General features: G+C 43.0%; 2 protein-coding genes across 7 annotated transcripts in view; one reads left to right on the top strand and one right to left on the bottom strand.

The window, feature by feature from the left end:
- LOC308054391 (uncharacterized protein) overlaps positions 1 to 27447 on the bottom strand; it is a 258573-nt gene that overhangs the window by 215827 nt on the left and 15299 nt on the right. The gene's annotated exons all lie outside the window — the stretch shown is intronic.
- The window catches only part of KCND3 (potassium voltage-gated channel subfamily D member 3), a 130304-nt gene that overhangs the window by 87674 nt on the left and 15183 nt on the right, over positions 1 to 27447 (top strand). For all 6 annotated transcript variants that reach the window (XM_080367112.1, XM_080367111.1, XM_080367110.1 and 3 more), the window contains 2 exons: positions 9470 to 9632; positions 25973 to 26074. In XM_080367112.1, coding sequence (XP_080223238.1) covers positions 9470 to 9632; positions 25973 to 26074 — 265 coding nt within the window. The remainder of the gene's footprint in view (positions 1 to 9469; positions 9633 to 25972; positions 26075 to 27447) is intronic.

Genomic DNA, 27447 nt, shown 5'->3' with positions numbered 1-27447 from the left:
AAAAATAATCAAGATTTACAAACTCTAAGAAAGCTTTTTCTGCTACACCTATCACTACTGAAACTCAGATTTGAGGATCAAAAACTTAGATGACAGCATAGCTGCTTGGTGATGCACGAAGCCAAAGAAAACTGAGATCAGTTTTTTGCTAGATATATCAGCTTTGCAAGAACTAAAAAGAATAGAGCTTCCTCTGAAAAGCTGACTGAATAAACATTAGGAATAAAAGACAGTAAGGTGTGGAGGTTAAAACTGAAGGCATTTTCTGCAAAGTGAAATTCAGGTTTTCTTATACCGATTCTACATTGAAGCAGATTCCTTTTTCTCCAAGTAACTTATACCAACAGTTTAAATTTTCCTTTTTTGTGTGTGTAATAAACTAGTTAATGCTTTATTAAGTGGTCATGGAGAAACCTGAGATATTATAAAAAACCAAAACATCTATTTTTATATAGTGAGATGTATATGACATAGTTAACTGCTATTTCTGTTAAAGCAGTAAACAATTACCCTAAACGTCATTCCTAAGTTATATAGACCAACGGGATGTTCCAGATTTCAGTCCCTAGTTTTGTTATCCCCTCCTGTGACAGTGACAGCCAGGACCAAGGCAGACAGCCCACATCTACCATTAAGGGAGAGCAAACAGGAGGTCTCCGATGCTATCTCTATAAATGCATTTGCTGGCAGAGCTGAAATGCAAGCGATTCTCCATTCAGAGAAATGTAATTTCTTGCAGTAGTTTGAGGGGAAAGGGAGAGGAGTAACAACAGTGTATTAGCTTGGGTTTGCCAAATGCAAAGAACAAACATTCATCTTAGTACCATTTCAAAAGATGAACAAGCAACTTGAACAAGCATGTTCTCATCTTTTCAGTGAGCAGGAATTAAGTATGTGCTTAATATGAAGCAAAGGCTGAAACGATGTGCTCAGCTGGGACCACTGTGTTAACTGGTACAGGTTCCCCATTTGCTTTGAATAATTCATGTCAGCTACAATGAAGAAAGATTTCTAGCAGTTGGTACACACTTGAAAATTACGAGGAGCGAAGAAATCACTGACTGAAAGTCTCAAATATGGTGCAAGTCACAATTTGCAGAGGCGATGAAATTACAGAACCTGAGTCAGGTAGATGACAGCATTAGTGTGGAAAGGGTGATTAGTGTGAAAGGTATTAATAGAGGATATGCAAAGAGGCTCTCCTCTCAGCACTCCTGTGACTGAAGCAGAAGATAAAGTTGCTTATGCTCCCATGAAGAAAGCCGCTCCCATCCTGCTGCGGCTCCAGTCCAGCCCGCAGGACTTTAGGAAGCAACGTTTGTGGTCGCCCCATCTCTCACACCAAACCAGGTTTGCAAACCCACAGGTGTCCCTGCAGGAAGGAGGGTGCTCACCCTCCTATCGTAATCCCTTTTTCAAAGGTCTCTAATAATATTTCTTGCCCTGCTCCTTTTAATGAATGGTAATAGAGAACACTTGATTAGAAGCCTTTCATCATTTTAGGACTAGGGGCTTTAGCTTTCTGACCTACTTTGCTTGCCAATGAAATTCCATTTTTAGCTTCAACTCAAGGTCTGAGTGTTACCCAAATTCAGACCATCTGTTTTAACTGCCTACAGGCTGAGAAGTTGATCCAAACCAGGAAGAATAAATGGAACCAATGTGTGCATATATTAAGTATTCTCAACCCTCAGCGTATTAAATAACCTACTCAGTTTATTCCCGAGTCTACATAAACATTCCTGTTTCTCTGGGCAGTGCCTGCTGTTGTTGTAAGGAATATTTACGATACCAGTTGCTCTCAGAGACCCTCAGCCAAATCACCTTTCTGGTATGAGTACAGGAATGAACAGGCCACAGCTGGCCCAAGTCACTACTCTAATCCCTTAGTGTGGCTTTGGTGAGGGTTGGTACGGGTTACATAGAAGTACAGATCCCCCCTGAGCAAGTCATTAGGGAATAACCTGCCTCTCTTTCTAATTCTTACTGTTAGAGATGCAACAGAACTTGCATCTCCTCGGTGATCCTTTTTCATCCCAGATGACGTAACTGCATGGCCTCGCTGTTAATAACAAGACAGCTGGCCAGTCCTTTCATGAATCTCTAGCAAATTCCCCACAGTATCTTGAAACAGTGGGTTTCAATGAAATAACTTCTTGCACTGTGCAGAAATCCCTCTCAGTTTTAAACATCCTATCTTCCCATTTCATTGCACATTCACTTCTGTCAGTATGAGAAAAGGGCATAACAGCATCAGACCTTTATTCCGGATTTCAGATACCTCTCTCAGTCCTTTTATTACATATTTGTTACTGAGCTTTTTGTGAATTTATAAATCATAACAAAATTAAAAAGGCAACATTACCTGGAAAATCCCTACTAAGTAACTGCTGACTGCAGCTTTACAAAAAATCAAAAAGAATCAGAGTACTGAAAATAAGCTTCTGCTGCTAGCACTGATACGCATCTACAGCACTCATCCTTTGCAGCTTGGCTGATGGATGTAATTTCAGCAGAATATCTAGGGAGGATGAGAGCATCCATGAAAACATTAACAAATAAAATACGCCAAGGAAAAAGAAAACAGTAGTGTAAAACCAAGCCAGACACTAGAGAAGTTGAATACCCAGCTGGGGAGCTGCCCAGCTCAAAACAAGGCAGAAAATAAGTATATTTAATGTAAAAGAATCCTAGCATGAAATAGGCTCTGTACTTCCTGGACACAGCTGATTTGCTGTTCAAGCCTGTCATTTGACAGCCTGTTTATAGATTCTCTTGCTTCAAAGCCGTTATGGCTCTGTTTACAGCATGCTCTTTCAGGAGGTACCACAAGCCTCCTCACGTGCCAGGTTTCTCAGGCGTTCATCAGTGCATCTCATTCCTTCTAGGATTAGTATATTTAAAAACCTGACATTAACGCACCAGACTGTCCTCATGGACATGGATTACTGAGTCTGTGTCTGCAAAACACTTTCAAGAGACTTCCATATTTTCAAGATACCATGCCAGCATTAACTAATTAATCCTCACGACACTTGCACAGGACAGCTCTGAAAATATCTTGATCTCCCTTACGGACATGGAAAAATCAGATAGGAAGCGGACCTGTCTTTCCCAAGGCCATCATACAAGCCCATGACCAAGTCAGCTTTCAGGAGGGCTCCATCACCGGTTCTGTCACACGCCTGCATTCAATCCATCAGATGACACCGCTGCTCAGCAGTTCCAGAGCCCTCCTCCCACATTCCCAGTACACAGGGATTTAATGCATCACATGTGAAAGTTTGTATGCCTCTGCTGAAAAAGGCAACAGCATCTTTGTGTGCCTGGAGGTATGAATATGTGACAGGATAAAACCCAGCTGGGCAGGAGAATGGCACACGTGAGCAGCAGCTTGCAGTGCTCTGGAGAGCCGTGGTTTTTGATGGGGCAGATCCAGTAAGGCAGATGAAACCACTAATGTGGCAGAGGAACTTCGAATTAAACCCAAAACAAAAGATGTAACTATCCCCAGCCCCTGTACCATAGCTGTTAATTCCCTGTTCATTTGTCATGCACAAAAACAAGAAAGAAATGAGTAATATTTGCTTTTGTTTTCATTGTATCATTGGAAGTGACACAATCATCATTTCACTGGAGGTTCAAAGCAGCATTAGCATGATTACATCGGACTTGTACCTATTAAGTGGAGGGACATGAGCCCCTCTGAGCTGTCAAATGCAACATATGCAGTCTCGCAATGCAACTGAAATATTTTTTCTGAATTTCAGACTTTTTTTTTGTCCTTTGGGCAAATCAAAACATTGCATAGTGATTTAGTTACAGTATAAAAAAGGACCTCTTGCACCTGGAAAGCTACATGCTAATTCCATGCTTTATTCTATCACTTTCATGCAAAAGGCTTTCAAAATCATATTCTATTGTATGGCACATAATGTTATTATTCTGTCCTTATTGTCCTAAAAGCAGGAGCTTACAGGCTGGAGTGAAATCTTCTTTTGACTCTGCTGTGCCGGGCAAAAGGTTAGAGAGATAAAGAAGCTCTCAAAGAGCTGTTAATGCCAGTATGAGGCAGAAATACTAAATCATTTGAAGCAGCATTGTTTCTCTTTCCATCCTCCACGAGGTATTTCAGCTTTCATAGGCTGTGTGTGAAAACCACACGGTTTTGCATCACTAGGCAGGAGATGTCCCTTGACCACTTAAACACAGCAACCTGAGAAAGAACAGTCCTCCTCTGGCCATCCAATCCACAAACCAGCTGTCCCCATGTTCTTCTGTTGGCTCTGCAACCTAAACCAAATGTCTGGGGGCACAGGATCATGCACCAGGACCCCCAGGGTGTGCTGCTTCGTGGGGCCTGCCTGCCATTCTTTGAGCCAGCTCTGGAGATGGGGATGGGTACTGGACCTGATGCTCTGTCCAAAGACAGGTCTCCTACTAGTAAGGAGGAAGATGTTGGGATACAGGTTTATCAATTTTCAATTGCACCCTGATCTCCTCTGCGTCTAGAGAAACCAACAGAGACAACAACTATACAATAATGGCAATTTATGAACCATAAGCCCCTCCCCAGGTGCCCCACTTATACTGGCTGAAAAGTTGGCTCGTAAGGCGGCTGCTGGAGAACAGCATCCTCTGAAAAACTGTTTCACTGTCCCCACAGAGCTGTTACTGCTATAGCACCTTCCAGTGTCCCTATACCATAGGATCTTCCAGCTTTTTGACTAAACTCCCTATTTCTAGGGCTGTGAATGTTGCACAGAGAGAGAGAGAGAGGATCATCAGAGATGCTGCTGAGAGTCTATTTTTAGAGTGAGTCATTTGATGAGCTGTTCAGCACCTTATTTATTGCTGTCTCCAGCTGGGGAACTAAGCAGTGTCCAGACACCTCTACTGCTAAAACCAGAATTTGGAAGCAGTGACCTCTATTTGATAACATTTTCTGCACTGACAGAGAGAAAAACAACAGGACATTATGCTGTCAAGGCTAATAGCTGCTAATTAGGGTGAGTGACATATGACCCCTTTCATAGCCAAAGAACACAGAAGTCACACTACAAATAAAAAAAAAAAGTGGAAATTCTGCATTCATGGTCTTTTCCATCTAACAAGTGACCACTTTGTTTCTTTTCCTGATTCATCTGTTTAAAGCTTTACTTGACCTTTACATTATGTGTACAGCAAGTAAGAGTCTCAGCATTCACAGTGTCTCCTTGGTGGGAAATGGGGCTTTGAAGGGACCAGGAGAAGACAAGGGGACAAACCGAAGCTATGTCATTGGAGACATGGGATACATGTGCAGAGGCTCCAGAACCACTGTCAGCATGCAGAGGGAGCACTGAAGGGAACATGGCAGCAAGGGCAGTTCCTCTCAAAGGTTACACACCTTCTCATGCCCCAGTGCTCATCTGGCAGCAGGGGCATCTCACCTAGCACAGCCAGCAAGCAGAGCAAAGCATTCAGCAACTGAAAACTGGCTGAATCTGTTGGCATTTAACAGGATTCCTGGCAAAACAAAGAGCAAAGATATTTTTTCTCTAGCCATGTTCCACATCTAACCTAGCTGATGCTCAGCATTAATCTCTGGACAAGCCTGGAGCCACGTACAGGCGGTGTTTGCTCCACATTTCTGTACAACTGCCTTGCATTACTAGTATTTGTAACGCCGTAGCACTTACGGGTCCTGCTGGGTGTTGGGTGTATTCAGAACATGGAGCAGCTCCTGCTCCAAAGAACCCAGGACCAACTTAACCAAGTGGGCAAAGAACAAGTAACCAATTGCCATTTCATAACCGGGGAACTGAGGTACAGAAAGCTGAAATGATTTAGTAAAGGTCACATTAAAAGTCTACTGAATTTGCAGCCTCCTGTTGTTACATTACAGGCTCAAACATCCCATCAGACCCTTTGAATGTTAATCATTACCTACCTCTTCTGTCTTCTTGCTGCTCTAATGAGTTTATTGATGAATTACTTAAAGCGCACTTTCTGTAGAAGAAATTTTTTTAGGTGACAAGTTGCCTTTTACTAAACAAATTAATGGCTAAGTTAAGTTCTCTCATTCCAGTCTGGGAAAAACAAGTTTTAGGTGTAAAAATGCCCAATTAGTAGTAACTGAAATCCAATATTTGAATTATTTGGCACTGTATCTGTTATAAATATGCCATGTGGCCATTAGTACCTTGTGGTACCATCAGGACAAAAATAGTCACTCCAGCAATTAATATTGCAGTAGCTGCGTATGCCAATATAGAACAACTGCAACTTTATAGGTTCATCCCAAACCTCATCATAGTCAAAGTCAAAGGGAAGCCTCTCATTAAGTGCAAGGAGACCTAGATCAAGCTCCAGCTGGGTCTTACTGATCAAAATGCTAGGACATTTCTGAACACCAGTGTCACTCACACCACAGGTCAGCCCAGTAAAGCCAGAGAACAGGGCTGCAAGCGCACGACGTGCCACACAAACCCAGAGGGACAAATCCATCTGCGTTCTCTCCACAGACAACTCCGAAGCAGAACCAGAAGTCAGTGTTACAAGTTTTAGGTCTTGCTCCTGTGCAGCCTGCTCTAGCTAGTACAAGATCATGGCAGTCTCTCTCATAATAGTTTTCCAAATGAAGTTCTACATCTCTCCAGCAAAATCCTCTGTGTTCCAAGACAGTGTGATCTTTCCTGATGGTGTTTTAAAGGACCTTCTCTGAAGTCCCAAGTAATGAGGTAACTCCCAGTCTGCATGTAAGAACAAAACTCTACAAGACAGACTGTGAGCCAGACACTTATTATTATACTTTCTACAAATGCACAGAACGGCTTTCTCTCAGTTCTCCGGGTCACTGAGATCATGTTTGAGGTCTATGATTAATTTTCAGCCTTATTGTGTTAAGGGGCAGCAGGAGAAAAGTAAGAAAGATTTTTATTTTTTTTTAGAACAGTGTTAAATGAGGCAAAAGACCTTATCACTTAGCAAGAGCTTTCAAACTATCTTTGCATGGAGCAGCAGCTAAAAAGTTAATAGACATAAATAGCATTCTATTGATTTGAGGTATTCTGAGGGATTTTAATGCAGGTGAAGGCAGGAGAACAGTTCTGTTTGGGATAATTAAGCCTTAGCTAGTGAAGCCTGAAGCATTTATACAAAAAAAAAAACAAACAAACAAACAAAACCCAAACCAGAAAATGCCAAAGAAAACCTGTCACTTAGCCTGAAACTAAGCCTCTCCTGGGACACAAGCGAGTCCGATAGGCCAGCGATGATGAACTTTTACCCAGCTATTTGGCCATACTGTCCAGCCACCCAGCCTAGAAGGAGAGCACATGAGAGACTCCCAGGAGCAAGTAGTTAATGTGTAACAAGTTCTGCTTTTATTCAGAGACTCTCGTACCAACGAGTTCGTGGATGGGGGAAAGAAGTTCAGCTGATAATAAAGGTGTTTTGGAATACTTGTTTTCCCCTTGGATGTGAATTATTCTTAGCTCAACTCTATTCCCATAAAAGCTCTTTGTTGGTCATATGGTGACATCAAAGGTAAAAATAAAGTCTCAACTGGAGATCATTCTGCTTTTCAGTATCTGCTGCATCAAACACTAGAACATTTCAAAGAGCATGGAAATCCCAAACACCATCTGATAGCAACTTAGGGGCCTCTCCAGATTTCAAGCACCCTGAAACAAGGAATATCTTCCTTAGGGCCCAATTTTCAGATTAGCATCCTCTCCCTGTCTGCTGCAAAACTTCAGCAGGCTGCAGTGCCTAGCTCCTCTCTTCTACTCCAGGGTGTAGGCAGGTCACACCAACCTGCTTGTAGTGGGATTTCAGAGTACAATGCATCCTCCCGAGTCACAGAGGTACTTTGGGAATTCCTGTACCCCTGTGGTTTGTACACAGTCATAGAATTACAGAATCAAGGAGGCTGGAAAAGACCTTTAAAATCATCAAGTCCAAGCGTTAACCTTGCACTGCAAAGCCCACCAGTATTTTTAAAAATCAGTTGTTACTTGCCTGCTTGCTTCTCCTTTCCTCTAGATGAAAATTACTTCAATGAATATTGATATTAACGTACATTTGCAGGCAAGCATGTAATAAACGGCTCACTGAAACAAGGCATGTAAATTCAGTCAGTGGCTGTGCTAATCATGTTCCTATCGTACTCAGGGGCATTAGCTACTCCACTAACAAGCTTTTTGTTACATGATCAGAACATGCTGCAATCCACATCCAGCTTTCTGGATGGGTTTTTATTTGCCTATCATCCATTTGCAGAAGAAAGCACTGAAGTCACTTCCAGAGGGCAAACTGCGGGGGAGGAAGAGCCTCCTATGGAGGTTGCCACTGCAGCTGCGGAACATTTGCATTGCCAACACCTGATGCCTGCTGGGTATCAGGAGCTGTGCTGTGAGATGGGGAACTGCGACTGATGGCGCAGTCAGTTAGAATTAAGAGGTCCAGTCACCTGAGATGCAACATGGGGGTTGTGTTGGGCCGAACTGTAAATCGGAATTCAAAATCCCCATTATCTTCGCTGTAACGCAGCATTCAGTGAGACAGCACAGTCAATCAGGTGCCCGAGTCCCACAGCAGTTTCAGTACTGTATGTTCCATGAGGGAATAACAGCTATGATCCTTCTTATGGCACTGGTGAGTAGCCATAAGGCCAAGCACATTGGTTTTCTTTATGGAAGGACAGTATTAAAGCTTAAAGTATAAAACTGCTGCAGAAAGCTTTTCTGATATGCAAAGTAAAAACACAAAAAGCAAATGAGCACTCAACAGAGGAGTGATTTCTGTCCTGTGGAATCCACAGAACCTAAAGCAGAATCATCTTCCATCTGCACAAAATGGATTGTTCCATCTTAGATTCTGCCAGCATTATTTAACATATAAATTACAACTGCTAATGAAGATTGCTGGGTCAAACCCAGTGCAAAGGTTTGAATGTTTTTCAGCTGGTCTCATATTCCTGAGAACTCACTCTTTACTGAATCCAGGCACTGAATGAACCCCAAATTTCTGACTGTACAGATGGCAAGAAAACTGCTGGGTTTTGAAATGGAAGTGTAAATCAGTCCTCATTTGCACCTGGACACAAGGGAATGAAAATATATGAACCTGCTCACAAGCAGACGTACAGCTTTACATTTGTTAGAGCTCATCCACACGGAGAGGTAGGTACTAGATGAGCAAGGCTGTGAATATAACATACCCAGCAGCAGCCTGCACTGGCACATCTATTCTGCAACAAAAGTGCCTTTCTTTGGTTTAGCTTACTTCATTACCAAAGCACGGTGTAAACTGTCATCTCTGGGATGACAGCGCCACGTGAATTGTTGCTTGCATGGTACATTTCTAAGCTTTAGTGTCTAACCTGGACACATGCTGCTACGCACTCAGGGAACCTGAAAAGGCTTTTGGTGCCATTGCACTTGTCTGAAGGAGGGGCTTCCCTTTTTTTTTTTCCCCCCTCTAGTTATGGTGACATGGTGCCCAAGACAATTGCTGGGAAGATATTTGGCTCCATTTGCTCCCTGAGCGGGGTGTTGGTCATTGCTCTGCCGGTTCCAGTCATTGTTTCCAACTTCAGCCGAATTTACCACCAGAACCAGAGAGCCGACAAGCGGAGAGCGCAGAAGGTAAGCCGTCCCGCGCAGCCACCTCCTCAGAAAGCAACCTCAGCCCCTGCTTGTCACCACAGGGCTCATGAGACACCAGTGACACTTCTGAGCATTGCAGAGGGCAGCCTGCATGCAACCTATCGATCCACCTGCGCCTGTGTAGGCTTACCTTCCCGCAGTTATAGCTACCTGTACTCCTACAGACACGAGCCAGTTCATTGTACACGCTGCATACTGGCACATTTTAAACATCAGAAGCAATGGGGCTTTCATTGCTCGCCTTTGCTGCATAGCGGTCTGAAATAAATATATGCATATACACATAAACCCTTAAATCATTAACAGGAGTTGTTTATCTTTCTGGCTGCTTGGTTCCTGTTGTCTCTCTGGAGTTTTGAAAACACCCATCCATACATTTATCAGTACGCATACCCCCTCAAAGCTGCAGACTATAACATAGACTGAACACTGGGAATACACAAAAAACCCTGAAAACGTGAGGTGATTACTGAATATTCCAAAATCTGAACAGTTTTTACCAGTATAAGCTTACTGATTCACTAAGAAAGTGTAACAGATTTATTATATCCCTATTTCAGTCTGCTAAATTACACCAAAACCAGAATCAGGTTTTTACAACAACTGCAAACTAAAGGTCTGAGGGTTTTTTTTTCCCCAGTGGAACGCTGTCTGCCAAAAATTCAAGACTCAGGGGACTTGATGGAGAATAGTAGTAGAAAGATGTGCTATTTCTGCTTCAGGCAAGCATCTGGGCCTTGCCTACCTCCTCCATCTCAGGGAGCTGACAGCAGAGAGCTGAGATACAAGACCTACAAAACCACCAAATCTGGCAGTCAAAACACATAAGGAGAGTAGCAGAGACAGAACCATGCAGAACTGAGTTGCAGGCTCCCTAAGTCACTGCTGGGTTTTACACATACCTGCATTAGGTTCGGCATTGTACATGTGAAACATCAACCTGCGATAATTTTGGGAGGTGTTTTTGAGGGAGAATTGTTTATCTGATTAGTCATACAACAAAATATAGCTTAAAAAATCTAAAGATATAATGGAAGTCCACACTGTACTACACACTGTTCAGTCAGCAGCCGGACAGTGGGAAACCAGTATGGATCATTACATTCATTTAATGAATTTAAATGATTTGCAGAGTGAGTTGCCTAATGTGAGGCCGCACTCAGGCACAAGATATCTGGATTTAACTTGCAACAGGAACGTGCCAGGTATCAATGGACAGGGAGGGCTGGAGCACTCACACACAGGTTTGTTAAGGGGACTGTGTACAATAGCCTATTTAAATGAATGAAGCCTTTGAGAGAAAGCACTTGTTCTACTGCAATGGCATATAAACACAGAGACAGAACCTGCTTTACAGTATAGCCTAGGCAGCAAGTAAATAGGCAAGACAAACAAACAAGATTTGTGCATAATCATGGATCACAATACAGAGAAGCTCCAGAACTGACTCCAGGTCTGTGCTTTCGGATGAGGCTATCCTTCTCTCCAGGCAGCATACTGCAGTTCCCTGTTCTGATTCACCTTTTCCTTTATTTGTTGGACTGTGATCCGCTTAGTGACAAGGAAATGTACCACCACCTTTGATGCCAATATGATTGATTGCAGCGTTTATAAGGTTTTCTGTATTGACACACACAGTGTATAATTTCCCCCCATTTGAATTTCTAATTCCCTTGATATCGGATGAATTTCTGGGCTAAGTTTTCTCAAGTCAGAAATGTGAGTAATTTTCACATGATCATCACTGCATGAATACTAAAGAGAACAAAAGAGACAGAAGCACATTAATGGCAGTCTCTCTGGAGATGGCCAGGGTGCACACAGGGATGTTAAGAATCTGCTTTGATAGCATACTTGTTCCAGCATCATCCTCCAGTGAATTGAATCCCTTCTTCAGAAACAGGGAAGCTCCAGTAATAGTTAAAATGCTGTCCCCTTCTAATTAAAGATGCAAAGACATTTGCATGGCTTTTTCAAGGTTGGAAAAAGCTCTTTGCACTCTCTTGGTCCTTGAAGACGAGGAGCCCACCAGCAGAAGCTACTTATAAGCACAGTTTAGAAAACACAGCTTTGAAGAAACAACAGACATCTTTATTACGTTTCTAGCGTGCTAAATAAATTATTTTTCTCTTTTAACTGAAGAGTAAGTAATTTCTAGGGTATCTGTTAGTTTAAATGCTTTAGAAAAAGTTCTATTTAGTTCAAGAATTGTAAGTTTTATGGTCTATAACTAATCTTCAAACCTATGTGTACATTATATTTATTTTTTATGAACTCAGACTGAAGTCCTCTGATGAGAACTAATAAAGGCAAAAGTATTGTACAAGCATCAAATTGGCTGGACACGACAGTCACAGATTTGAAGGCTGGAGTATGAGTAAACCCGGGCTCTCCAGTGCACTAAGGGGTTCAGAGGTGCTGCACTCCGAAAACCCAGAAAAACATAGCACAGCCCCAATGTCCCTCTGGGTTATGATGTGCTCAGTCTTAACTTTGTCTCATAACTGTTGAGGAGGCACTGGTCTAGCGGGAAAAGGTATTTAAATAGCACAAATAAAATACCGGGAAGTGGCTGTTACTCATCAGCATCTATTCTTCAACTAACCAAGGAGAAGTGTTCCTTAAAAAAGGGGGGAAAAAATCCAAAATCAAACTACCAGTGATTTAATCACTTTGAAGATAAATTGTTCTTTGCCAAACTTACACTGCAAAAGAATTAATTACAAGAAGATCTGGCAATCTTAATTCATTGTGCTCTGTCATCAAATTTTGTCCTCTGGCATGCAGCAAGGACCAGGTCAATCTGAATGGAAGATGAATTGATCATTTCTGACAAGGTTCATTTTGGTAAAATTGTTTTGGTGTTTCTTTTTTCCTCAAAGACTTTTTTTTTTTCCTTCATTTTGACTGATGTGCTAAGAATAGACCTTCCTGACTTTGAAACTATGCTGTTCTTTAGTGAATGTCACAGGTTTTGGTTTTAAAAGAGACTTTGACACTTAAAAGGCTTGACAATAGAATGACTTTATAATTCAGAGAATTATGGAGTCTCTCCTCTTGCTGTGTTCAGTTTGCAGCATAGATGCAATGTGAAGAAGGAGGAGACAAGTATCTGGTGCTGGTTTGAGGACTACACCTCCCACTTTTCAACCCCAGAAAGAGAAAGCAGAGGCAGCTATTAACAGCTACTGAAACGCTGCTCCTTTAGCAGCAGTAGAAAAAACCAGTTCATTGTTTAGAAGTTTCAGACTGAGTGAATACAGCCCCAAGCCACACTAGTCCCCAGAGCAGGGCAGTACAGAAATGCATGGCTTAAAGACCGCCAGATCATACAGTAGTGAAAAGAATAGGTGTGACCTTTGAGCTTAGTGCAGCAAAGATCCCAGCAGTGCAGATTGCTCTCCCCGAGGTACACAGGAATCCTGTAGACCTCTAGACTCAGGAACTGGTCAACAGTCCTATAAGAATGATCCTTCTTCAGTAAACTCTAACTGTTGACAGGCAAATTTATTCTCATGTCATTAAGCAGAGAACCAATACTAAAATCAAAGGCACAGAGCAACAAAAAAAAAAAAAAAAAAAAAAAAAGGAAGAAATATGGAGAAAAAACACTAGACTGCTTAATGAAAATAATTCTAGAAAAGTAAGGTGTTTTTCAAAGTGTTACATGAGCCCTTCTTGGTCCTTCATCTCCCAGGTCCAAAAACACTTGTCTTTGTCCAGCTTTAAAACAACCAGCTCAGGTCCCTCAGCTGGAAAGATTGTGCTAAGTACAGCAAACTTAGTTTTTTCTGTTCTTCTTTTTGTTCCTTGAATGATGCTTCAGAAAAAGACAACTAGAAATCCCTTCGATATCTCCCCAAACTGTTCTAATACAACCCCCATTGGCTCCAATGTCCCATATTGTGGGGAAACAGGAGCTGGCAATAAACTACACAGGAGCCCACAGAAATGTGAGTTTGCTAAGGTGGGCCAATGGCTGACAAATAGCAACGTGCACTAGCAGCTTTTCAGTAAGAAAAACCAGTAAGACAGAAAAAAAGTACTGTAACAAGGGCAATACAACATTATAGGTTAAGCCTATATGGTTGTTAGCCCCAGCTCCCTGCACATGTGAACATACATGCAGATGAAGACGCTACATCCTCAAAAGCATATTTAAAGAGGTTTTGAACAGCCTCGAGAAGGCACATGGAAGCAGAATGGCAGCTGAAACGTTTGGAAATACCAACAACGGCCTAAAGCAAGCTGGTCTCTAGACCAGCCCCACTTAGGGCTAAGATTTAGCCAACTGAGTTGTTCTAGATCTTTTCAGTTTGGGGGGAAAACAAACGGTCAAAAAAGGGGCCTCTTACAAAATAGGGTATGCCTGCTCACATTTGCACAAGAGGAGGGAAAAGTGTAAATGCTCAGATGTTGTGGAAGAACTCTGCTTACGGTGCATTTATCATTTAATGGTTAGATTTCATAGAATAGTTTGGGTTGGAAGGGACCTGACAGACCATCTGGTTCCCACCCCCTGCCACGGGCAGGGACACCTGCCACCAGCCCAGGTTGCTCCCAGCCCCGTCCAACCTGGTCCTGAACCCTTCCAGGGATGGGGCATCCACAGCTGCTCTGGGCACCCTGTGCCAGCACCTCGTCACCCTCACAGCGAAGAATTTCTTCCTAATACCTAATCTAAATCTCCCCTCTTTCAGTTTAAAGCCATTTCCCTTCGTCCTGTCATCACATGGCCTGGTAAATTGTCCAGGAGATTTAGTTTATATAGTTTCCAGGAGAATCTGCCCCATGATCTTGCTGGGCACAGAGGTGAGACTGGCCGGCCTTCAGTTCCCCACGTCTTCCTCATTCAGATTTGCTAAATGAGCCAACATACTGAAATGGCTGATAATCTCAGAGGGATTAGCATGCGTTTATTGGTGCATTTCACAGAGGCTAAACTAAAACTGTCATCTACAAATGCAAAGCCAGTAATCACGGTGCTTGGTTTCAGGTCTGCAGTAAATACACTTTTGAGTACTATAGCTTCTTAGTCTGTCCATTTATTATCTGGTGGCCTTTGACTCTGTGAGAACAAGCAATGTACTGCAAAAGCCTTGAAACAAGACTTCTCATTTCATCCTCTAGGCTGTAAGTTTCCAGGAAAGAACCAAACACCCAGATTTAAGCAAGGAAGGGACTACACAGGACAAAATTATTTTGTAGAGCTGCTCTCACATAAAACTAATATGAACTGAAAACTGTAACACAGGCTATTGAAGAGTAGATGGTATATATTAGGTGAAGCAGAGGAGCGGACACACTGTGTGGGGGATGAATTAAAGCATTCAGTCACAGAGCCAGTATCAATGGAAGAAAGGAATGAAGGGGCAAGGAAGAAGCCGTATCTTTTCAGATGGAAGTCAGCAAGAGGAAGTAGATGGAGAAAGGTTATTCCAGAGAGCAAGAACTACTCATGAGATGGTTGCACACAAGCAGCTATGACTGTGCAGACTGATGAAGATGTAACTATGGAAATGCTTAAAAGGGGCTTAAGCCAAAAGGAAGGAAGACTAAGGACACAAATGTCTTTCTGCCTGTTCCGTAAGAGGCACATTAGAAACAGCCTGTTCCAGACCCAGCCGTTACTCCCAGAGGCACAGAAAACAGGACTGCAGTCAGCAGAGTGGATGAAGAGGGAAGATGGTGATGAAGAGAATGCTTAATACTAACTTATGTCACCATTGTACCCATGAGAAAGACAGCCCACACACCTGTCAATAATGAGGCCATTATAATAATTGATTTGCTACAGAGCAGGGGAGTCAGCTTTGAAATGTTCTGTTTTTCAGCTGACACCCTAGATTTTGGAGGTGGGTTACTGAACTTCAGAGCGTGGAACAGAACGGCCAGAAAAAGCGACATGAACAAAGCTGTGAGCTGTCTAAGGAGAGCTCAGCAACAGAACATGACTCAGTTCCCAGCAGGGGATGGGGTTGGGAACTTAAGGAGAGAGAAAAACAATAAGGTTAAAACTGGAGCTGGCTGACATTTAAAAAACATGGGTTTTTTCAACCACAATGAATCTGTGTGGAATATGGTTTTGTTGTTGTTGTTGATATTTAAGCAGTTTTTGACAGGGGAAAAAAGCTTTTTTAATTTATTTATTTAGAGATATTTCATTTTTGCTAGCGTAGCTACCTCTTTCTCTTCCTCCTCTTGTTTCCTGTTTGTCACATCCCCTAATATAGTTGGGGGGGAGGGACAACAAACAAAAACAAACCAGCCAACCAACCAGGAACCCTTCCTCTTCTCTTCTTATCATCCAGGAGAGCAAAACGGCATTTTCCATCAGTTCAGCTAGTTCAAATTCCCCAAGTCCCCAGCTGCAGAAGACAAATAGATATCTTCTCCAAAAGGAAGGACTGAAATCAGTGCGCTACAGCTTATAGGCTCAGCCTCCAAAGCAAGCCCATACGTCTAAGTATTAAGCCTGTTGTCAATAGTGGCCCAATGCCCAGCTGAAATTACTTCCACACATATTCAGAAGCCACTCCATGTTTGCCGGCTGCTTTGAGGCCCTTTCACATCATGTCTCAGTCATAACCAGGTAACAGCCTGCCACGCGCAAGAACCTGACTAATCCATCCTTAGGGTCTCTCCTTGGTCACCTCACCAAAAGAGTGTCCCCGTTCCCCACCTGTGGGAAGCCCAGGTTGTATGTGGCTGCCTCTGCCCAGATGGCTCCGTTATGTAGCACAGTTGGTAGGATTTGTAATGGCTAATGTTGCCCACTTCATCCCAGATGTCTAAATAAATGCAAGCTGAAATTGCCTCGTCAAGGGGACCTGCATGCAAAACGTTCAGCCAGAAAATGTTGGGAAGCCCTATCCCACTTTGGAACTGGGCTCTAGTGATGAGATTCTTTGCTGTTACCTTTATTAACTAGTTATTTTACCATTCTGCTGAAGTAATGCAGAATCAAGTCAGCTGGGTGCAGTTTAGCTCCGGTGCAGTTCCCAGGCTACATAATACCTCAATAATAAGCTCAACACCCCTGCACCAACTGCAATATATAGTTATGTCTGGATTAATGGGTACAGGTATGTCCACTGGGTCAGGAAAAGACATAACTAAAAGTGGGTGTGAATGGTTGTAAAGCTTATTGTGGTTACTAACTTGTACCATGACAGCGATAAGCAGATGAAGAACATTTGTCACTTACGCATGTGGTGCTGGGATGGCAATACAGGTTCCCAGTCCTCTGATCACATATGTCAGGTAGATGGGAACACTCTGCAGTCTACCAGCACATCTCTCAAGGGCCACTGCAGAACTTCCCTGCTGACACGTTACCAAATGTCTTACGCAGCCCAACTTGAAAAGTCATAGAATCTCGTTACTCTACTCCTCCCACTCCACCCAGCAGCAGTGGTCTGCAAAGTCTGACTCAGAAGAAGCCTTTGTTGTTTGAAGGTCATGAAAATCCCATCAAACAGTAACTGCTGGTAACTTCACATCAGGTGATCAGTTAAGCATCACATCAGGCTCTAAACCAGCATGAGGCCGGCCCTCTCCCGGCTTGAGCAGGAGCCTGCCATCCTCTTATCTTCCCACTACAGCCAGTCTCACTGTTTTCACAAAATCTGATGCTGCAAGGAGCATCACCCTTCCATACTTCCCTCCCTGTGACTCAGGTTTTTTCATGCATAAAACTGGGATAAATGCACTCCTCCTCCTGGCTTGGTGGATTCTTGCAGAGTTAGCTCACGTACGTGTACAAGGTCATAAGTGAAACCATCTTACGATATTACTCATACCCAGGATTTTTAATTTATCTGTCTGAGCTTCTGCACTAGCAATTCTTGCTGACTCACCAAACAAGGCCACAGAAAAGACAGCACGTGCTTTCCCGACCAGCCACAGGTAGCCAGCGGAGCAACAGCAAATGCTGGCAGAGAATGGCTCACAAGCAGGCAAAGGCATCAAAAGCATGCATAAAACTTGCAGATAATTATCAAAAAAATATCTATATGGGGAAACCACAGTCTGCCTGTGAGTACTATGCGGGAAGAAAAAGCAGTTCAATCCAGCAGACATATTGCTCCATAGGAAATAGTTCCTCATTTCTCCTCTTTGTCACAGTACAGCAGAACTCCTCTGTTTACTATGCAGACCGCTGCCTGACAGTAATTCCAGCCACCTGTTCTCCATGTACGTGCAGCCATTTAGACCGAACTCAGCATTAACTCCGAACAAATACAATAACAAAGAGCAATTCTACACATTGTCCACAAGCTCCGGTATCCAGGTGCCAGTGCATTTCTGTCCACATATGAAGCATCAGCTTCGTTAGTGATTGAGTCAGGACAATTAGGAGCCATTCTAGTAGGAACGTGCAGCGATGCTGGAATGCACAAACAAGGGCCAGAGCAGTGCGTAGCCATGACAATTCCGCAGCTTTCTGCTGACAAGCCGGGAGCGCTCCAGCGCCCAGGACGGCATGCCAGGCAGGCTTCTCCCTCTGCATCTGCCAAATCAAGGCACGCAGCCAACGTGTTGTGGCTGTCACTGTAAGGACGCGAGCTGAGACACACATTCTTTTAAGAGTCTTCACTCATCACATAGGACCATGGGATGAGTTTGTGACAGAATTTTTCCCCAGAAGACTAACGCAAGAGGTTTGTCCCCAGAGACACCCAAAGCAAGAGGAACAAGTAGGAGCAGCTTCAGTAAGAAAGCTAGTTGCACCACACAGCAACTTTATTGTCATCTGACGACTTCTGAGCAATTTTCGTGTGCCAGGAAGCAACACTTCCCTCAATTAACGCCAAAAGCCCATAGCGCAGAGAAGCGGGATGGAGCAGAGCTCCTGGCCCTACCCCACCTGGAGCGACAGCGTTGCCCACACTCACGCTTAACTCCGCTCACTCCCCTTGCTGTCGGTGGGTACCTGCCCATCGGAGACAGCACATACTCTGCCAGCGAGCAGGCAACGAGGCAGGAGAACAGCCCCACTGTCATCTTTTCTCCTTGGGCTTCATTCCATGGGGGAGAACGAAGGTCACCAGTTTTACAAATTTACTTTTTTTTTCTCAAGTTTCATACAAAGGTTTTATGGTCATCATTCACCCTCCGTGTTTTCACCATTTTCCCAGGGAAGGTGTGAGCAGCACTATGTGAAGCAATTACCTTCATTTTCTGTAGCTAACCACAGGCCTCCACACCATTAATTAGTGTTCATATATCAGCTCTACTAAGTTGGCATGTGACACTAGATCAAATTCTGTTAATTTCTCCATCCCCTAAATACTTCATAGCTATTAATTAGGGGTGTGAGCTGTGTGAAAGGTGTTATAAAAGTAAGATCTGGAAACACAGACCGACAGATAAATCACAAGCAGACAGATGCTCATCACACTTTGCTTTCAGTGAAACATAGAACATTATTTTAGAATAATGGAGAACAGCAACCCTTGTCAGTGATGCAGAAAAACACGTAGCTCTTTTCTTAGGAAGATGCTTATTAACACATTTCTAGACAAATTCTGACACCCTAGTTTACATACTTCACCTCTAACTCTAACAAACTATATCAGATTCCCGCTACAACTGGTATGGCACCTCTTTGACCATGTATCCCTGGAGCAATTTTGACCCAAGCTCTAAAATCTCTTACAGCATTAAGAATATGAAGGGTATGTAGGAATTCTTTGTATTATTATTTCAAGAGGCAAACTGAATAAGTGAAGAGAGCTAGCTTTGTCAGTCAGCTGGACTAGTAGTGTGGGAACTTCAGCACAGAGGAAACTTTACATTTCAGCCAAGATTCAGTATAAGATATTTCAATCAAGGAAAAACTGTCCCTAAGGTCAGTTCTTAAGAGATCAAGGTCTGACTGTAACCCTTACTGGGTGGATGGATAACTAAAAAAAGGTATTCAAAATAAGCAGGACATCTACAGAGGATAAAAATACGAATTGGCCTCCAAGAAAGCTTACTTCTTAAATGTCAAGTAAAGGAATAAAGCGGGAATTGTCAAACTCTACAAAAAGTGAAGTTTATTCTTTTCTTTCCTGTAGAATGCAGCAAACACCAGAAAGGGAATGGTCCATGTAAAAAGAAAACGTCAATACAATGACAACTGAGTAAAATTGGCAATAAATACAAGCAGGCTGGAAATCAGAAGAAATTTTCTAAATAGAAGAATGAAGTTCTAAAATAAATGCCCAGTAGGAGTAAGAGCTTCGCTAAGTTTAAGCCAGAGCTTGCTAAGTTCAAGATGAAAATGTACAAAGGGAAGTTTGCAATAAGAGGGGACAGGTCTCAGTGCCCCGAGGGCTTCCTGATCATCCTGCATTTCTCTCTGCAAGTTTGCATATTACGACACCTTTTTCAAAGTTCTGTGTTTAATCAGCCAGGATATCTATGACTAGTAGAGAAGCCGAGATCCATTAAACTCCATATTCTGTGCATTGTTCTATAAATAGATCGAACATCATGTTCTTCAGTGTTGGAAAAGATTAAACGATATAGTGCATTTGAAATGATGTTCTGTTGCTTTAATGGTGCCAAGGGTAAGGTAGGATTAAAAGGAGAGCCACAGAGGAGGGGAGGAGAATCTTTCATCTCTGGAAAGTAATGAAGAGGCCCAAAATAAGATCAAGGTCTGACTGTAAGTGGTTCTATCAAACTATATAGGAATATAATGAGTTCTACACTACCTAATTTCCATATGCAGCTCTAAAACGTCTCCCCCAAAGCAAAAATGACAGAATATTTAAACTTGGTTCAAAAGATGTTTAATGTAAAGACTTGAGAGGAAGGAAAGTCCAAATATTCATCCTTTGTTTTTTAGGAAAAACAGGTTAAAATGAAAGAAAGATGATCTACAGAAACTAACTTTCCTAACACTGTTGTAATGCTGCTGCCTGCCTATTACAATAGCCAGATGGAACCACGGCTAGCAGAATAACAACTAGTACTTATTATATGGGCCATTTGCTTTTCAAACAGCCATTATTTCACTCGGCATTCAAACACATGTAATAACCCTATGTCCTAATTTGGCAGTCCAGCCTGTTTCCAGGCTTTGTTAAAGATGGCATATCAGCTTGCCAGAGCCATAAGTAGGACAGATGATCAGTGTTGCCTGATTATTTTGAGGAAAGCACTCCACAGACAGTAGAATCATTTAATATCTTGTCCAGTCTATTATTTTTAAGTGCTTTTTCAAAATGAAGACTTTTCCATTTTCTGCTTGGCAAGGAAAAACCACCACAATAGGCCAGGGAGCTAAGCTACTTTCCACCAGATGAAGGTTTTATCCATTCCCTTTACAAGTTACATATGTGCACCGAGTTCCCACTCAGAAGTACAAACCAAAGTCTTTGTTGAATTCCTTTCTGAATTTTATGCTAAAATTAGTCAAAGGTACCACAGATGAGATAGCTTTTGGAAGGTGAGAACATGACTACAAGAAAATACTTTTTTGTCATTCCATACTCTAAGCCCTGTTGTTAATTCTGCAGAAACTCCTGTTTAACTGTACAATCTGCTTGTTATCTTTTTTATATCCTAAGATCAACCATGTTCTTTCCATCTAGAATTTAAGTTCAGACCCAAACTAGCAACAGATGCAGACAAATGCAAAAAAAGTCAAGTGCTTACTGCAAGGCTGTGATACTTCATCTTGGAAATAAAAACCAGATCGAAAGTATTCTGTTGATTACTTTTGAGAACAGTTTCATTTCAGCCTTAAAAGACCAGTGATGTACACCCACTGGAATCACTGCAGCACTCATCAATAGTCTACTCGTATTCAAACTACTAGTTTAAGAATTAAAATGTGAAGCACTGTCAATTAACTAGTGTAGCTTCATTTTCTGCCAGAAATGCTCTTAGTGTGGTTGTAGCAGATAAAGTTAGATAGGTTATGGACTGGAGCACCTCTTGTATGAGGAAAGGCTGAGAGAGTTGGGACTGTATAGCCTAAGGAAGAGAAGGCTTGGAGGGGTCTTACTCACATATATAAATACCTGAAGGGAGGGTGAAAAGCAGGCAGAGCCAGGCTCTTTTCGGTGGTGCCCAGTGACAGGACCAGAGGTGATGAGCACAAACTGAAACACAGAAGGCTCCGTTTGAACATCAGGAAGTGCTTTTTCAGTGCAACGGCGACAAAGCACTGGCACAGGTTGCCCAGGGAGGTTGTGAGGTTTCCATCCTTGCAGATATTCAAAAGCCATCTGGACACAGTCCTGGGTAACTAGGTCTAGGTGGCCCTGCTCGACCAGGAGGGTTGGACCAGATGACCTACTAGATGACCTCCAGAGGTCCCTTCCAACCTCAACTGCTCCGTGAAGGATAACACTAATAACGGCTCCAGTCCAAAGAGGGAGCAGGAGCGGATATAGGACCCACACCCATAGTACCTGACATACATGTACTCCAGTCATCTCCTTGCTCAAGTACAGAAGATCTGGAAAGCTGAAGTTGTCTGGCAAATATAAAATTATGTCATAGGGTTGTAACTTAATAGTTTATTATACCACATAAATCAAGTGTGAACATTATCTCCGTAAGAACTAGATGAAAATCATTAATAAATAATAATTAGCTGTTTCCTGGGCCTGCCATCTGGTAAGCATTTTTCCTAGCCAGCAACTCCTGCTCCTTGCACTTCTCCAAAGCAGCTAAAAGATGAAGACAGGCTATTTGTTCTCCTTTGTCAGACCCTTTGGGAAATGTAGATACCCAGAATGCCGACAGCCACTTCAATCATCCTCCCCACCATACCTCAGCGCTCCACGTGCACAGGGCTTCACTGCCCTTCCTGCTTATTCCAAGCCTCCAGTTTCTTAAAAAGCAGTAAGGAGCCAGAAGTTATTGAGCCCTGCCTTCCATCCTGCTCTCAGAAACACGTGGGCTCCTAGATAACCAAATTATTCATTCTAACCTGTAAGTGGCTGTCATTAGTATTATTATTTTCATCATATAAATTATGTTCCAGATTAGGTCATATGCATTTTGAGATCCTGTGGTTTCCTAGCAACTCCTCTTACCACTCTACATGCAGACACAGTGTGCCGTTTTCTTTTCCTTTTTTAGACTCTCCGTGCAGGGGTTATATTCAGTAACAGTGATCTCAGGCCTGGCCCTAATGACCTTTAGTCTGTCACATTTGTGGGATAAGATGCAGAAGACAGCTATCCCCCCACCACCACCCCCAAAAGACATTTGGGGCAGATGGCCAGAAAAACCACGGTCCTCCAATTGTCTGTCTGCTGTCCTGCAGACCAGAGGACTGAGCTCTGCGGGACAGGGGTGACAAAAACATACCCGCATGTATTTAATAACGGCAGAGTTTGGAAGACCCCATCAGCCTAATTCTCTAGGTTTCTGACAGTGAAATATGGGACAGTACATACTACAGTTCCCTGCAAAATACTGCTGCTTCGAAGCTTGCATGGGGTCCCCCAAGTTGAAGGCTTGTGCTTCTGTAATTTGCTCCTCTCGTGCTCTGCCAAAGCATGCCCCCGCAGCCCGGCAAGCCAGACCGATACGCTCCAACAGATCACACAAACCTCCTCCAAGAGATCACACAAAGCTCCTCTCAAACACCCAGCTTTTACCTGCTTCCACACTGCAACCCAAGTCTTAACACTGCTGCCAGGTGCCCTTCATGCCCTCATCCCACTTTGCCCAGTCACATAAACCAGTGTCAAACCTGCTGCAGATGCCGAGGGGAGCACTTTGCTGCACTTAAACCCTTTCTTACTGTCAGGCACGACGGAAGTGCTGCATCCCACGTAAACATATAGCATGAACCTAAGTATCACATAAAGCCTGTGCCACTTGGTAAGATGTGCTTTCCAAATAATGCACATTTACACACAGACTTTCACCTAAAAACATGAACTATGGTTTTAGAGTTTCTAGTCCAACAGGGGAAACCGTCTGGAAGGCCAAACCAATTTTAGCAACCAATTTTAATTAACTTCTCTAGCTGAGTTAATCAAGATATCTACCAAATTTAATCATGATGGGGGCACAGAGTTAGGCGATGTAAGTATCCTAGGCAGTCTTTTGTGTAAGGAGAATAGGATTAACTTCTGTCCTGCCCCACTGACATTTTTTAAAATAACAACGTCTGTTCCAAACTACAAAAGCTACAGGGCTTAATTATTTAGACAGCTAGTGGCCCTGTTTCAAAGAAGAAAAGGGAACAGACCTCAGAAACGAACCATCTTCAGTCCATGTGGAGTACAACTATTAATATTTGATCCCCTGCTAGCCTGGAGGCAAAGGGAATAATGTTCATTACAAGAGCCTAGGACTGAATCCACTTCAACAACTAACTGAACTGAAGATGAGGATGAAACCTTTCCTACTATAGGTGTGATGACTTGGGGGACTCTGGCAACTACTTCAGCAAAGGAGCTGATACGTTGTCCAGCCCACAAAGAAATGCAAGTCGTCTGTGCTTGCCATCGCTGGGGATCCAGTATCCAGGCCTGATCACGGAAGAGATAAGATCATTGCAAAAAGTAAGGAAAAGAGACACAAACGCATACACCTGCACATAGGAGAAATAATTCAATGGAAATGTAATCAGCAGGAACAGAGAGACAATGCCATGTAACCAGGAAAGGGAATATCCTTCAGTCCTTCGTCCCCTGCTCTCTCCCCCTAACTTATATCCAACAGTAGCAGTCTCTGCAGGCTTAGTTCGAGATTAGTCTCAGGCCAGTCTCATTCAGGGCCTAGAGCAACACAGCAGTTTGGGAAAGTCTTGAGAAAAACTAAAGAACCAATTCCATTTTCTTGTTGTATCCTCAGTCTACGTCTTGCAAATACAACCCATGCCCCTTTCAGGGGGTGACCAGACAGCCCTGTGAGATACCCTGGCCCCACCAGAGAGTAAGCTCATCAGAGATTTCAGTCTCATATACTGACTTAGAGTTTTAACGCTGAAATGGGACAACGAAATCTAGGTGAAGTATAGAAAAGAAAGTCAATTTTGGATGTCCCCATTTTGGGGTATCAAAAGAAGACCTATTTTTCAGACTGGTCATAGTTTGTGTCACCCAATTAAAGCTTCAAACTAGTATCCTGTACATGTCTTTGCCTGAGCAATTGTCTGCTTAAGCACAAGCTCTTAAGGTCAAACAAATATTTCAAATACTGAGGGCCAGAGTCACTCACGCATGTACAGTAATAGAGCTCCTGGAATTATTACACTCTCTAGACCCACTGCAGACATTCGCCTCTTGGCTTTACTCTTCCTACAGTGCATACCCATTAGCACCTCTAATTAGAAAGGAAAATCACGAGTTCCATGTTATTTAAAAGATTATGCAGCATTTTAAACTACAGCACAATGTAATTATTTTATAATAGCCACAGCTATTTCATGTATTTACTTTTAATGGTGTTTGAGTCATAAATGAACAGTAGAAAAAGTCAAATCAGCATTTGACAGAGAAGCAGGCAACAATTGAAAGGAGAAACTGAAATGCTAAAAACTGTGTGACCAAAAAAAAGAAGAGGGACTTACTAGTTTTTCTTCTTCACTTTATTCTGGGCTGGTTTTTATCATCCAAGTTGTCCCCCTGGAGGTCAGGAAGGTCAAGGATAAATAAAAGTGAGAAGAGTTGAATGTCTGTGTTGTTGCAGAGTGAATTCTGTCAGTTTGTCAAGGGATGCATATTTTGGGGCAGACTCTTACATTATCAGATATCAAATTTAATAAACGAGCACTGCCACTGCAGAGGACAGTCCACCGTCACTGAGGCCTGGGTGTCACTGTGCTAGCTGCAGTACAGGCAAAGCAAGTGACAACACAGATGTGGGAGCACACAGTTGAAAGACAGAGAATTAAACAACCAAACATGTTAGAGAGAAGGTGAGCCACGAAACCCACACGTGTGCAGAGCACATGCACACCACTAGATCACGTACAGCCATAGTGCCAGGAATATGTCCAAGACAAGTGCCTCTAGTTGCTGTGCATCTTGCCCTAAAAAAAATGATGACTATTAGCTTCTGAAAGGATACACAAATCTGCAGTACCCCATTTCTTATCTCTGGAAAGGCGATTAACACTCTGTGGCAGATTATGTGCTTCAGAGGTATGTACTCACCTGACTCCTGGAGACAGACCTGTGCCAGCTGTTCTCAACAGCACCTTGGCCTGTCTGCACACCCCTTGTATTTCACCCCCAGGCTTTTTCAGGTAAAGTGAGAAGCTGAAATTTCCTTCCTCCTGGTACAGCCAGCACAGGACCCATTGTTCTGCATGCCAAGCTCTAACTTCAGCTTGTTTGCCTCCTTCACAGAAAGCCCGGCTCGCGAGGATTCGAGTGGCCAAAACAGGCAGCTCCAACGCTTACCTTCACAGCAAGCGCAACGGCCTCCTGAACGAAGCCCTCGAGCTGACAGTGAGTACAGAGACAGCATCTCCTTCCACGGAGTTTGAGACGTTCCCTACTCCCGCTCCTCTCCTTGAACTCCCTCCCCTTCTCTCTCCATTGCCACCAAATTGCTGGTTATCCAGCCTCACACACAGGACTGTGTTACACTGCAATTATGCTCTCGTGTACTGTATGTGCCATGTGGAGGGACAGCTGGAATCCAGCTGCAGGACCGGATGGGAGGAAAGAGCTTCCTTGGGTTCCTAGCCCAAGGAGGAGAGGATCTGGCCTTCCAGCAATGACCAGGTTCACAGCTCCCCCAAATCCCTCCGTGATGAAGCTGTCGGAGCTGTATTGATTTAGACAGCCCAGGCTCTGCACACACTGTAAATATCCACTCTCTTCCAACACATAGCTTTTAAAAGAGTCTCTCACCAACATGGACTATCTGATCACGCCCAATAGGACCAGAAAACATTCCCAAGCTCCTGTTTCAGGCAGTTCAGTAGTGGGTTTATTTTTAACAGAAAGGCCTCTGGAGGCTAATACTAGCTATTCACAAGAAGAAAAGTTTTAAGTGCGTCAGATTGCTCAGCAGAATCAGCGAAAATAAGAGGAGGTTATTACATTAAGCCTGATCAACACCAGTGCAGGTATTAGCACATTTCATGGATTTCATTTCAAATAAATCAGTCTTTCGTGCACGTGGGGAGCAAAGAGCGAGAGGAAGAATGCTTAATTGAGCCACTAGAGCCGCCTAGCACTTGTTCATGCATCCTTACTTGGGGCCTAATCCTTAAAATGTATAATGTTTTCCCTGGCACACATCCTTGCATTTGTAAAATCAAAGCTGAAAAACCTTTTCAGCTCATGGTGAAAGCTGCTCCCCAGGACCTGAGCCTACTCCTATCCAAGTTCAGTGGGTAGAGGAAACGGGAAAACTGTGCAGCACCATATTTTGCATGTGGGATGCTACTCAGTGCAGACTGGGATAGAGGAATGTGGCCCTTTACAACTGCAATATTTTTTAAACTGATTCTGCAAAAGCCCTTCACATGAAGTACAGATTTGGAAGGTAGGATGCCCAGATCAGTTTCTGTATTCCCCTCCAAAACAAGTCTGATCCTTCCGACTACACATCTAACATTCTCTCCTGCTCTGCAAATGGCAGCAACACTCAGAAAATCTGTTTCTTGAACCATATGTTGCATTGAGCTGTTCAAGAAAGGGTTTTTTTAATCAAGAAGAGACCAGGTAGAATGATCACACCTAGTCCAGTGCCTTATCCCCATAAAGAAAAACCTTAGGACTGGGATGCCAGGTCGACTGAGATTCTGCTGCTTCATTACCGAGGAACACACAAAAATTTGACTATAAATTTAAAACTTCCTTTTGAGCTT

The sequence above is a fragment of the Falco punctatus genome (assembly GCF_963210335.1).
Source record: "Falco punctatus genome assembly, chromosome: 17".
NCBI lineage: Eukaryota > Metazoa > Chordata > Aves > Falconiformes > Falconidae > Falco > Falco punctatus.
The sequence above is the reverse complement of the archived record's forward strand: the minus strand, read 5'-3'. Positions and strand labels throughout refer to the sequence as shown.